The 13,887-nt window shown below is 40.7% G+C and overlaps 1 protein-coding gene across 2 annotated transcripts in view; it reads left to right on the top strand.

The window, feature by feature from the left end:
- The window catches only part of Galnt7 (polypeptide N-acetylgalactosaminyltransferase 7), a 125,696-nt gene extending 117,476 nt beyond the window's left edge, over positions 1–8,220 (top strand). For both annotated transcript variants that reach the window (XM_005368090.2, XM_005368091.3), the window contains exons 10-12: positions 984–1,082; positions 1,725–1,853; positions 5,871–8,220. In XM_005368090.2, the coding sequence (XP_005368147.1) occupies positions 984–1,082; positions 1,725–1,853; positions 5,871–6,008 (366 nt within the window). In that variant the 3' untranslated portion in view covers positions 6,009–8,220. The remainder of the gene's footprint in view (positions 1–983; positions 1,083–1,724; positions 1,854–5,870) is intronic.
- Positions 8,221–13,887: the final 5,667 nt, after the last annotated feature.

Genomic DNA, 13,887 nt, shown 5'->3' with positions numbered 1-13,887 from the left:
ATGAATCAACACATACATGCAGGAATGAGAGGATTAATGAGGGATTTTCCCCTCCTTTTACCGCTTCTCTTCTAAGTACATCTTCAGAGGAATTTCTCCAATTCCATTGCATTCACTCATCAGCTGAACATTCCAGAGAAAACCCCTATTTAGAAGACGTCCGCCGGGAAGTCTGAGCTTACCCCAGGCAGTAGAGGCTGCTCCGTCTGCACACTCGTCTCTTCTGCAGACCATCACACCCCGTTGTCCCCCATATTTTGATGGTCCTGAGGACCATGACTTGCTCATCTTCGTATGTTCAAAAGCTCTAATCCTTCGCCCGTATCTACAGAATTAAGCACTTTATCTAAATACTACAGTGGCCTATAATTGAGATAAATACACAATTCTTCTAAAAGTAGTTACTTTAGCACGAAATTGCATTCCAAACATGGAAACCTGTGTTTGCTTCTGCTTCCAGTATTGGTAGTTGGAGGGGAGCCCCACTGCAGGGTCCATGTGCCATGACCTTTGCATTGAGAAGCCTGGAGGCAGCTACCCCAAAAGTACTGCATAGCCACTGAGAGAAGACTCAGAAGCCAGGCTGCTCTAGACGTCTAAAGCTGGTCCCTGTCCCCTGTAGTTCACAGCTTTCCTCTGTTTACTTCTCATTCCCATGGATGCTCTGGCCCTGCAATTTTCCTTAGGGTATCTTGTACTTTGTTTCTTCGTTGTATTTTCTAGCACGTGGTAGGCTAGTGCCCTTAAGTGGAGTGAGCTCATTTCAATATTGGCCTTAGCCCATGATTTCAAAGATGATGATGGTGACGACGATGATGATGGCGATGCTAACACATACTTAAAGGATGGTGACACCTGGGATAGCCTGGCACTGCAGCCGGGAACTCTCCGTGAATTGTGCATTGCCCCTGAGAATCTTTTACTCTGGTCCTAGTTTATTGCAAACCAGACTGTTATCCTGTATGTTCTCTTCGTACCTTTAGATCCGAGGCTTTGAGACTGCGTACTGCATTGACAGCATGGGGAAGACCAACGGAGGCTTTGTTGAACTAGGACCCTGCCACAGGATGGGCGGGAACCAGGTAAGTCTCCATCTCTGGGGATTGGTCAGCCCTGAGAGCCAGCAGACTTGATCACAGACAGAGAGCGTTTGTTTAGTTTGGTTTTTTCCTTTTGTCTTGAGAAATCAGAAACATTAAGTGAAGTCTGACTGCTAAAGCATTGTCTTTAAATAGGGAATATTGTCAGTGTTGATTTTCACATGAGAATATAGAAATGTCTGCACAGAATTAATAATATGTTCCTATGGGAACACACATTAATCAGGACTAAGTAAGCCCAACCTCTGCGGTTTCACAAGTGTAGTTAGTAAGCCACACTTTTTCTTAATAAGCCAGGGTGCTGCTGCCAGTTCCATATATTTTATGCATGGCTTCCTTTTATAGATATTTTTCATGTGTCCAATCTCAGCTGTGAAACACTATTAGGTCTACTTCTGATTTTTAATTTTCTTATTGTTGATACATGGTAAATATGAGTTAATTACCCATTCTGTGGATTAGAGTGTAAATAAAGTGTTAAGAGAGGGCTTCAGTAATTTCAAAATGAGTGCAGCTCTTGTCTGTGGCACAGAAATCATAGAACAGTGAGTTATAGGAGTTAAGTTTTCTGTGAAACATATATTGGCAGGAAAGTTATCTCTGTTTTATTTGTTTGTTCAATAGCTTTTCCGAATCAATGAAGCAAATCAGCTCATGCAGTATGACCAGTGTTTGACAAAAGGACCCGATGGCTCCAAAGTCATGATTACACACTGCAACCTGAATGAATTTAAGGAATGGCAGTACTTCAAGGTATGCTGTGTGCCAGCTCCTGGGTTAAGGTCTGCTGTCCCGTTGTCAGGAACACTTAGCTTGTAGGATTTAGACGGACGACATGTTCATGTCCGTGACTTGGGTGTCCTGCCTTAGGTTTTGGTGCAGGTTTGCCTGGGCTCTCGGTGAGTCACTGGTCTATAATGAGCCGTCACTTCTGTTCCCTGGAGCAGGGTTGTCACGCAGTGAGTCCGCTGTGACAGGCATGGAGAATTTTAGAAGCTCAAGGATGCGGGTGTTGCTGGAGGCAGTTCCCACCACTGTTTTCAGATCTAAATCCAATGAGTCTTTCACTAAAATATCAGCAGTGTTCTTAGACCTTTAAAAAAGAAAGGGGTTGACTCCTCGTGCTGTCCAGCAGGTGGCAGTGCAGACAGGCAAATAAGAGTTGGACACAGAACCTTCCGGCTTTCTCAGCCTTCCCTGCTAACTGCAAACAGGAGGAGTTGCTTGTTCTAGTCACATGGTTTCATTGGCCTGGTTTATTCACGTGACCTTGCTGGGCCTTAGGCTGCTTTTCTGTCTCAGCTGTGCCTAGTTAAAGCATTCTGGCAAGATTCAAACATATTAATGGGAGCTGGGCGGTGGTGGCGCACGCCTTTAATCCCAGCACTCGGGAGGCAGAGGCAGGTGGATCTCTGTGAGTTCGAGACCAGCCTGGCCTACAGAGCTAGTTCCAAGACAGGCTCCAAAGCCACAGAGAAACCCTGTCTCCAAAAACCGAAAAAAAAACAAAACATATTAATGGATTAATGTATAATCTTTTTTTCCTTTTGATTGAAAATAGGTTCCCCCACATACACATAGTATATATTAATTACAGTTTCCCCTTCCTCTGTTCCTCCCAGCTCTTCCCCACTGTCCCTCCCAAGCAGATCCATTCCCTTTCTGTCTTTCATTAGAAAACAAACAGGCTTCCAAGGGATGATAATAAAATATAACAGCAACAAAAGAGAGGCCCTATCATATGGAAGTGTGACAAGATAAGACCTAAAGAAGGGCAAGAGCCCAGGAGACGGTGCAGGAGTCCCTTGTCCACACACTCAGGGATGTATAGTTTTTTCAAAGTGTACATTTGCATGCGTCAAGTTATTTTTTTATGAACTACAACACTGGCAAAGCCTTTTCAAACGGAAAGGACCCAGGGCAGCCCTCAGCTCCACTCATCTAGCTGTGCTCTCCCTCCTGTTGTGCAGGCATTTTCCTCACGCAGTAAGGTCTAGGCACCGTCTTCCATGGATAATTGCTAAGCATGCCTGGTGCTGGATTTTATTGTATTTATTGTTCTTATTTGTATAGTGGGTGGGATATATGTGAGGAGAGGGGCACCCACCAACATGCTGTACAGGTCAGAGGACAACTCTGGAATTGGTTTCTCTTGCCACCTTTAAGTGGGGCTCAGGGATCAAACTCAGGTCTTGAAGCTTTGAAACAAAGCCAGCTCAGCTCACAAGGGCTGAATCTTTTGTGTTATTGTTTTTTTTTTTTTAATAACAGGTTGGAAAGGACAACTTGTTATTAACAAGATTAATAAATCCTGGCAAACAGTGTTTATTTTCACAAGAAAAAATGAAGAGTAAATGGTAGAGACTGTGGGAATGGTAGTTTTTAAACTATAAAGGAGTCTAGCAGACCAAATACCATCAAGAAGTCATGAGTAGTTTTCTGGAGGCGGAGGCAGAAGGATTGTGAGTTCAAAGCCAGGCTGGACTACATGAGGTCTTGCCCCAAAAGAATGGAAATCAGCTGGGGATAGAACCCAGAGGTACAACATAATGATGAATTAACCCCTCAGTACCTATCCCAAATTAAAGAAAAAGGAATCTATGTGTTTTCGATATTAAAGACCCAGTGGGGCCCAGTGATGTGACAGACTGACGTCGTGAGCACGTGGAACATATCTAAAGCACTTTCTGTAATGTGGAGGGGAAAACATACAGTTAAAAAGAAGCCAAATACTATCAGGAAGGGAAAAAAGAGAATGTAGTTTTTGATGTTTTCATAGAAAAAACTAAAACAAAGATCCAGCAAGGAGACATGCAGAAGAAACTGAGAACTGCTTTAAGGTTACTCCTAATTTGAAGGGGCTTTTTTTTTTGAAGTAGCCATAGGAAACAGTCGATACTTTTAGGAAAATTATTCATAAAGGACTGCGAAAAATAAATAGGTCGACGATAAGATCGGCTTGAACAGAATTCTCAAACTTTCTGGCTTCTGCATCCCCCCACCCTCCTAGGCTTAAGGATTATTGAAACTCACTCAGTACTGTTGGGCTAGCCTGTAATCCCAACCTTGAGGCAGAGGTAGGAAGGTTGTAATTTGAAATAAGCCTATACTACAATATTGAGAACCTGTTTCTTTTCTTTTTTTCTGTTGGCTATGAGAATTATTTTTCTTTTATTTTACATACCAACTGAAGTTTCCTCTCCCTCTTCTAACAATAGAAAGATACTAATATTCTCCACAGGGGGCTTCCATATAGGTTATTACTAAAAATATTTGTGAAATTTGAAATTAGATAATATATAACTTTTTTATGTTTCATATTATGCTAAAATAATACTAAATACTATTCAGTAAGTTATGAAGATCTCCCAAATGCTGACATGTTCCATTGCATGAAATGCAAAAAAAAAAAAATCAGAAATATAAGGTTTGTTCCTTTAGAGAAGTCTAAATTTTGTCAAGTAAACTAGAACAAACACTGTCAAGTATTTTTTTTATTTGTTGTTGTTGTTGTTGTTGTTGTTCTGATAGTTACAGACATCCAAGTTTGAATAATCAGTTTGTTGAATTGAGTAAAAATGGCAGGGTATGAAAAAGTGGGTAGTTACTCCTTTCTTGTGTGCCTTTCTCAAGATGCCACTGTGCTCTTCCATGGGGAGTTCTTGATGCACAGTTTCTGTTTCCTCTCAGTGGTTTTTAAAGGATACATGAGGCGGGCTGGAGAGATGGCTCAGAGGTTAAGAGCATTGCCTGCTCTTCCAAAAGGTCCTGAGTTCAATTCCCAGCAACCACATGTGCTCACAACCATCTGTAATGAGATCTGGTACCCTCTTCTGGCCTACAGGCATACACGCAGACAGAATATTGTTTACATAATAAATATTTTTTTTAAAAAAGGACACATGAGGGTCAGGTTATAATTAAAAATTAATAAGCTTTGACAGGCAGTGGTGGCACACGCCTTTAATCCTAGCACTTGAGAGGCAGAGGCAGGCGAATCTCTGTGAGTCTGAGATCTTCCTGGTTTACAGAACAAGTTCAGGGGCAGCCAAGGGCTATACTAAGAAACAGCCTCAAGCCCCCTCCTCCCCACACCTTCACTGTGGGTGTCCTTACGGGGAAGTGTGGTGGGTTTGAGCTGAGTCCGTGGCGGTGACGGGTAGGACAGTTGGCAATTTGTCACACGCACTGCTTGATGACGCTGGGACTTGAATGCTTTCACCGTGGCTTTTGTCCCAATGGAGCAATGTCAGTACAGCGCAAAGGAATCAGTTCTTTTGCATTTTTAAGCATGAGTTTGGCTGAACCCACCCATTCTTGGGTAGTCTGCGGACCTTTCTTTGAAAAGCTGTGAGCTGAACGGAAGGAATAGGCAGCATACGATGAAAACTGGAGTAGAGCAGGGGAGATAGGAGTTAAAAACCGTAAGCCAGAGACTCACAATATTAGCCATGGAGAACTGATACATGAATGAATGAGAGAGAAGCATACAGTTTCCTTAGGACTGGAGAGCTGGGATTGTCTTTAGCCAGAATAAAAACCAAGGACAAAGGTTTGAAGGGCCGGAACTTCAATTTGTGTGTATTGAATTTGGCGTACCAGCAGTATGTAGTGACATAATAAAAGGAAGGGCTAAGAAAACTGACATTCAAGGTCTAATTCAAGCTGGTCCAGTATGCTTGCACTGCCTTCTGAGAAAGCCCAGTAATGCTTCCGATGTCAGGATCTCTGAGTCCGCATTTCCAACCTTTCCCTCCCCGTGTTTTCCAGAGCCTGCACAGGTTTACCCACGTCCCTTCAGGAAAGTGCTTAGATCGCTCAGAGGTCCTGCATCAAGTGTTCATCGCCAGCTGTGACTCCAGTAAGACGACCCAGAAGTGGGAAATGAACAACATTCACAGTATTTAAAAACGAAGAAACAAAACCAACACTCTACCTACTGACAAGTACATTTATGGAGGACTGAAAACCGCCTGGAACCTGCTGCAACCATTATTATTAATTCTGTACAGCTCCAAACATGGAACCTCTGATCAGCTCGAAGGACGTTGATAAACTGTGATTTTTACAATAACATTATCATCTGCAGTTACTGTTTACAAAACTGCTTTTACCTTAAACTCTGTAGATGTTTACATCGTTTTTCTTTTGTTTTAAGATGACGTTGGTAATTTGTGCCTTTAACTCAGTTTTCAGAACAGAGTTAAAGCATATGTTGTCTTCTTTGGGAATACACTCAGGGGTCTGAAAGGCAGTTTGGTTTTTGTTGTTGTTGTTGTTATTGTTGTTAACACACTTGAAGAAAAGCTACGGTTGAAGTAACCAGACTCTGCTATTTGACTTGGTGGTTATCAACCTGCTGTCTTTATTTAATTTCACATCTTTCTGAAGCACTGCCCCAGGTCGTTAGCCATGGTGGCCTTCCTTCAGTCATGCTGCTTGTTTGAAAGGTGAATTTCAACACATTTAGTGCCTCTTTCATTTCTCAGTATATTTTTTGAGAGCTTATAGTGAAATTGATATGATGGTAACAATGGATGAAATGTCACCTGTGTGGGGATACTTCTGCCACTCAGAAATGAGTTTCCGGGCTGCCATTGACTATGAAGTTGAATGACTTATGGCTGGAAGAAGAATGACAGTGGGGACCAGCTCAAGGCCATCCCATTGGGCCTGAAGATGCTGTGGCAGACTCCCCTGTCTGCTGGTATTCTCGATGCCCTCTGCTCACACCAACTTCTAGGCTAGCAAAGGGATCTTCCTCCTAAAAAGAACCATTGCCCACCTATATTTTGCATCTACATTCCCCAGGATCTGTCACTATAGAAAACTAGAAATAATTCTCAGTTTGAAACTTGAAAAGAAGGCTGGGGGGCAGGAATACAATACAGTAGTCTAGTGTGAACAACGTAAGGGCAGTTCTGAGCTAAGAATTCCCGAGCCCTTGTTAGATACAAAGCCTTAGAAAACTGCAGTACAGCCCAAGCTGTGAAACCAGGATGAGCGGACACGTGTCTTCATCCAAATGAAATGCCATGCACATTGTTTTTTAATTTAAGACAGCACCTAAGAACACAGATCAGCAAACGTGAACTGTGTTGTTACCTTAGGTGTTAATTTCTATTTTAGGAAATGTATTTTCTTTTAGTATATGCCAGTGAAAACATTTAATTTGAACATTAAGACAATACCTACTTTAAGAGAACCGAATGTTGCAAATTTTAATTTCTAAGAAATCTACTCTTACCCAAAAAGATAAAAATGCCGACATTGAGTGCCAAAAAAGGAAAGTGATGTGATTAGATGGGACAAGTAAACTAAGCATGTTTGATCTTGTAATCATCACAATGAGAGAATTCACAAACTACTGCCAAAAGTAAATATTTTTAATTAAAGTTTAAAAAAGAAAAAAAAAATGCTAACATTTATTTAGAAAAAAAGTCTACAACTTTTTTTCCCCAACCTTAATTCTTCAGTTTGGACAATAAAACTTACACATCCCAGTTTATTTGTAATTTTGAGTTGTCAGTTTGTATTTTGCTACTGATCTGTGATCCACTATTTAAACTTTCATCTCTAGGGATATTTAAAAAGAAATGCATTTATATGCTCATATAATTGCAAGTAAATCAACTATAAAAAGGAAAGCAAGCGAACTGGTAATTTGTGTTTGAAATCACCACTATTTCCCATGTTGAATATAGTAACCTTGTATCTATGCATAGGCTAAGAAAGGTGGCACACATACTGTGCATGTCATTTTCCGGGCAAATTAAATTGTTTTTAGTACAATTTGTTAGGATACTGTACGAACATGATTCTATATATTGAAATCAGAAACCTTACCACACGTGAAAACATCAGAAGCTGCCGCCATAATGACTGTTTTGTACTTTAGGCTGCTTTGAAAATAATCCCCATATCCTTGCTTTGTAAGTTGATGATATCACTATGCATTTCTACACATTTTATAAATTTGATTTATGCAGATTTTGATACACTGTATGTTTCTGTAGAAATTGTACAAATACTCAAAATTTTATTAGGGTAAACTTGAGAAGCTTATGTATATCTTAATTCTGGGTTGCTTGTTTTTTAGGTGAGAAAAAATAAAATGTATTTTAATCCATAGCTTTTCAGCGCTTGTAATCATTCCTTTTTCTTTTTTAAATTTTTTTTCCGTTTATTTATTTATTAAAGATTTCTGTCTCTTCCCCGCCACCGCCTCCCATTTCCCTCCCCCTCCCCCAATCAAGTCCCCCTCTCTCATCAGCCCAAAGAGCTATCAGGGTTCCCTGCCCTGTGGGAAGTCCAAGGACCACCCACCTCCATCCAGGTCTAGTAAGGTGAGCATCCAAACTGCCTGGGCTCCCACAAAGCCAGTACGTGCAGTAGGATTCTATACATGACTGCACACTTAAAAATTTACTCGGAGCCAGGCGGTGGTGGTGCACGCCTTTAATCCCAGCACTCGGGAGGCAGAGGCAGGCGGATCTCTGGGAGTTCGAGGCCAGCCTGGTCTACAAGAGCTAGTGCCAGGACAGGCTCCAAAGCTACAAAGAGAAACCCTTCTCAAAAAAACAAAACAAAAATAACAAAACTGTTTTATAATTCTTTAAGATTTTGAATTGCTCATAACTGAGTTAGATTTAGGCCTCCCTTTGAGCAGTGCTGCAGCAGAGAGCTTCTTTTTCAGAGGATGTTACAATCTGCTGGACTAAATGGTAATATAGCATAGTGGGGTCCAGTGTTTATTTATTTGAACTCCCACTACAGATCACCTTGTGTGAGTGATCTAAACTCTGTAGCACAGCTTTCTCATTTACAGAGCTTGCTTTTCAGGGTTATTAGGATTAAATGAATTAATGTGCCTGAAGTTCTTATATAAAGTTCTGATTTTCAGACTACAGTGTAGACCCCAATAAAGGCAATGTGTGAATGGAGGTATTTATTTTTCTCATTATGACCCATACTTTACCCCCCCCCCCATAAAACTTATAGTAGAAAATTTGATGCAGTGTTTGGTAGAGCATTTAACTGGCTATCCCTAAACAATCTTAAAAATAACCAAATACACTGTGGTCAGGAACTCCTCAGCAAGCAAAGCACACCGTACTTAAGAGACAATGGGGCTGGAGAGATGGCTCAGCAGTTCACTGGCTACTCTCCAGAGGACGCAGGTTCAATTCCCAGCACCCACAAGGCAGCTCACAGCTGTATAGACTCCAGCTCCAGGGAATCTGGTAGCACCACACATACAGGTAAAATACCAATGCACATAAAAAATTTAAAATTAAAAAAAAAAAAGAAACGAGGTGAACCCCATGTTTCCCCATGTCTGTCTACCTGAGAGAGGAAGAAAAGCAAACAAGTTTCTGCTGAGCAGAAACAGTGGGAGTTGGCCATTGCAGAATGAAAAAAAAAAAAAAAGCCTAAATGCCTATTGGTAGAATGAGGAAGTATAACATAATGTTTTGTTGTTTTTGGGTTTTTGAGACAAAGTCTCACTACACAGCTCTGGCTGTCCTAGAAGTCACTATGTAGACCAGGCTGGCCTCCAACTACTCTGAGATGCCCCTGCTTCTCTGCCTCCCATGTGCTGGGATTAAGGGTGTGCACCACTATACCCAGCTGATATAATCATATAATGTAATGTTATACAATGAAAAGCATGAACAAACTCAGTCATAAGTTCTAGTGATACAGTCTTAAGTGAGAAGGGCAAATCCTAAGGGACTTTATTCAGCACTTTTTATAAATATCAAAAATAACTAAGATATACAGCAAGTTGCACACATATAAAGTTAAATCAATCATTTGTCCATGTTGAGTTTCCTGTTGGAGTTTATAAGATTGGCCTCAAACTTGCTATGAATAGTACATGACTGAACTGATTCCACATGCTCCAGTGGCCCAAGGGCTAGGATTCTAAGGGTGTACAACCACACCCAGTTTAAATTTTACCAAGAGGCTACGTGCCTTGTCTGCTCTTAATGAAACCAGTAAAGAACAGAGTTGTTGCCAAATCTAAGCTCCTCGCTATCACTTAATCTCTTTTAGTCTCGGTTTTATATAAATTTTTGTTAGTTTCTTGTTTTGTATATAAGTCACCTCTTTTTTGGTAATGTGGACGATCAAAGAATGCATAAGGAATTGATGAATGATTATTATGTTGTCTGAACTAGAAAGTAACTACAGGCTTGGCATGCCGGTACACAGCTTGAACGCTACCAGCAGGCAATCTCCTGCTGGTCTAGTGCTCAGGCCAGCTGGAGCTACATATAGACACACTTAGTGAAGAAAGGAGACTAGACAGGTGATAGGGCCATTCCCAGTTGTAAAATCTGATGAATTGGTTTGAAATTCAGTACTACTGAGCACCTGATTTCTTTACAATTTTTCCTAATTATTTTATTAGTTTATATATGTTTTCCCTGTATGTATGTCTATACACTAGATACTTTGCTGATACCCAAGGAAGTCAGGACTAGTACTAGAGTTACAGATGGCTGTGAGTCACCATGCGGGTGCTGGGAATTGAACCCCGGTCCTCGACAAGAGCAGCCAGTGCTCTTAAAGAGCTGAGCCATCTCTCCAGCCCAAATTTCACTTTTTTTTTTTTTTTTTGGTTATTTTTTGGGCTCTACATTTTTCTCTGCTCCCCTCCTTGCCTCTCCTTTCCCCGCTTCAATCCTCCACTAAGGTCCCCATGCTCCCAATTTTCTCAGGAGATCTCAGTTTTCACTTTTAAAGTGAACATTCTAATTGTGCTAGTCTACAGATGTCCTAACAGGAAGAATGAAGTTTACCAAGAGGTGATCAAGGCTCAGGAGGACAGTGAGGTTCAGTGAACCCCCAGAAAATGTCTTTTACCTTTGCTGCACCATAAGAACCACCATAGAAGTGACAAACTGGTGAGCCTTGGATAGGACCTTATCTATGGCTGTTTTCTTTGACCCTAAAATGTGGATTGCTAATATTTAATTCAGATTTCAGTTTTTAAAAACTTTCTACTTGAAAATGTATGCGGGAGATCTATGAATTCTGTACCATTTCTACCCAAGACAGTTAAAAATAGTACCCTCCCAGCCGGGCGGTGGTGGCGCACGCCTTTAATCCCAGCACTTGGGAGGCAGAGGCAGGTGGATCTCTGTGAGTTCGAGACCAGCCTGGTCTACAGAGCTAGTTCCAGGACAGGCTCCAAAGCCACAGAGAAACCCTGTCTCGAAAAACAAAACAAACAAACAAAAAAAATAGTACCCTCCCATTTATCCTAACATTCATATTTTCAGATAGGCACAGAACATTTTCAGTCAGATACAGCAATGCGAAGGCAGTTAGTGTACAGGCCTTCTTCACACCTCTTCTGGCCCTTTCCCCTAGTTTCAACACCTCTTCCCATCAACCAACAAACCTCTTAAAATGGTTCTCTACTGGGAATCATGGAAAACTAATCTAAAACTAGCTCATTTCTAGAAGTATTTCCACTTTTAAAACTAAATTTTATGAAACGCTCTGACAGTTCCTTTCCTTTTTTAAGAGTATAAACTAAACAATAAATTTCAATATCTCAGAAGCTAGCAAACTTATACAATATAAAGTAACTTCACCCTTATCTCCACCGCTTCCTCCCCCCCCCCCCAAAATATGAATGTCTACTCACAGGGACCACAGAAAACTTAGTTTAAATTCAACACTAAAAGAACAAAGTCTTGATAAAATTACAACTGCTACCTGGTCCTCTCTTACATGAAGAATCTTGTGAGTCTAAGACACAAAAATAGCAAGGGCATTAGGAGGGAAGATACATTGCGAGTAAGAATAACAGAATCCATGTGACATTAAAGTTTAAGGGGAATTAAATAAGCAAAAACAAAAGGTAGATAGGGACCTTTTATTTGGTCCCTATGGGATGACAATATGCAGACTAAATAAAAACAAATGTGAAACAAATGAAGTTTTCATGCGAAAACCCATTGCTTTTATTCTCCCTTAAAATTAGTGTCCCCATTAGTTGTGGCAGGGATTCCTGGGTCTACTACATTATGCTCCTTTGCTTTTTTCCCTTTGTTATTCCAAGAAATAAGACTTTTGTTAGGTGTGGTGACACACACCTTTAACCCTTTTAATCGGAAGGTAGAGGAGTATAGATCTGTCAATTTGACACCAATCTGGTCTATAAAGTGAGTTCCAGGATAACTAGGATTGTTATACAAGGAAACCCTGTCTCAAAAAACAAATATATGTATGTGTGTGTGTGTGTTTTGCAAAACATTTCATGGCATATGAAGTAATGGGAAGTCAGATTTTCTTTTTTCCAAGATGAGGTTTCTGTTGTCCTGGAACTTGCTATGTAGAACAGGATGGCCTCAACCCACCCTCCTCTGCTCAGGATTAAAAGCAGGTGCCACCAGGCCCAGCTGGGAAGTCTTATTCAAGGTGTATTTATTTACTACTTACAGTAATAATCTTAGAAATATTTTTTTGGACCGGGCAGTGGTGGCACGCCTTTAATCCCTGCACTTGGGAGGCATAGGCAGGCAGATCTCTGGGAGTTCGAGGCCAGTCTGGTCTACAAGAGCTAGTTCCAGGACAGGAACCAAAAAGCTACAGAGAAACCCTGTCGCGAAAATCAAAAAAAAAATTTTTTTTTGGTCAGTGTGATGGCACAGCAGGTAAAGGTGCTTATTGTCAACCAAGTTTGACAGGGGGAGTTCGGTCCTACATGGTAGAAAGGAAACCAACTCCTACAAATTGTGGATATTTATAAGCACCCTGTGCCCCACAATACATGCCTGAGTATACACACAATGTCGGAGTGGTCATGACACATGGAGGTCAGAAACAACTTTCTCAGCATTCTGAGAACTGAACTCAGATTAGGCTTGGGCAGCAAGTATTATTTAACTATTGAACAATCTCCCCAGCCTTCAATTTTTTTTTTTAACAAACCAAAAAACAATTGCTTTTGGTCTTTGACTGAGATAGGTTTCAAGAGTTATACATTTGACCATAGTCAAATAAACCTGTGCATTTAAAAAATGTCAGGGTCGGAGAGAGAGATGGCTCAGAGGTTTTAAGCACTGTCTTCTCTTTTAGAAGTCCTGAGTTCAGTTCCCAGCAACGATATGGTGGTTCACAACCATCTGAGATCTGCTATCATCTTCTAGTGTACAAGGTATACATGCAGGCAAAATACTGCATAATCTTAAAAAAATGAACATTTAAAGATGTCAAACGAAAACCTGAATATATATATATACACACACACACACACACACACACACACAAACCAAGTGCCACTTCCCCAATACACAATTTCTTCACAAAAACCTAAAAGAAAACATCACAGCAAACACCCTAACGTATAAAAAATTGTTTTGGAAAATATGACACGTGAGATATGTAAGAACAGACTATGAAACATGAGAAGTATTACATTGATGGAACAGAACAAACACTGTAAAACTGTTGAGGCATATACTGCTGTACTACTTATACTTAGAGCAGTTTTGCCAGGCTTGAGTTTAAAGCTCAAGAGCAGTTTCTAACAAAGTACAGGTATGGAAGAAAACACCAAAAAAACCTTAAATGATGCCACTGAAATTAGTTCAGGGGTACAGCACTTGCCTAGCATGCATAAGGCCCTGGCTTTCATCTTCAGCACTGCCAAAAGCAAAAATAAAGTTTGAATTATTCTAAGTAGCAAATTCTAGCCCAGCTATTCCTTAAAGAATATTTTTCACACATAAAAATAGTCACAGCAATATATATATATTATCCCCCC

Source organism: Microtus ochrogaster, unplaced genomic scaffold (assembly GCF_000317375.1).
Source record: "Microtus ochrogaster isolate Prairie Vole_2 unplaced genomic scaffold, MicOch1.0 UNK28, whole genome shotgun sequence".
Lineage (NCBI taxonomy): Eukaryota > Metazoa > Chordata > Mammalia > Rodentia > Cricetidae > Microtus > Microtus ochrogaster.
The sequence above is the reverse complement of the archived record's forward strand: the minus strand, read 5'-3'. Positions and strand labels throughout refer to the sequence as shown.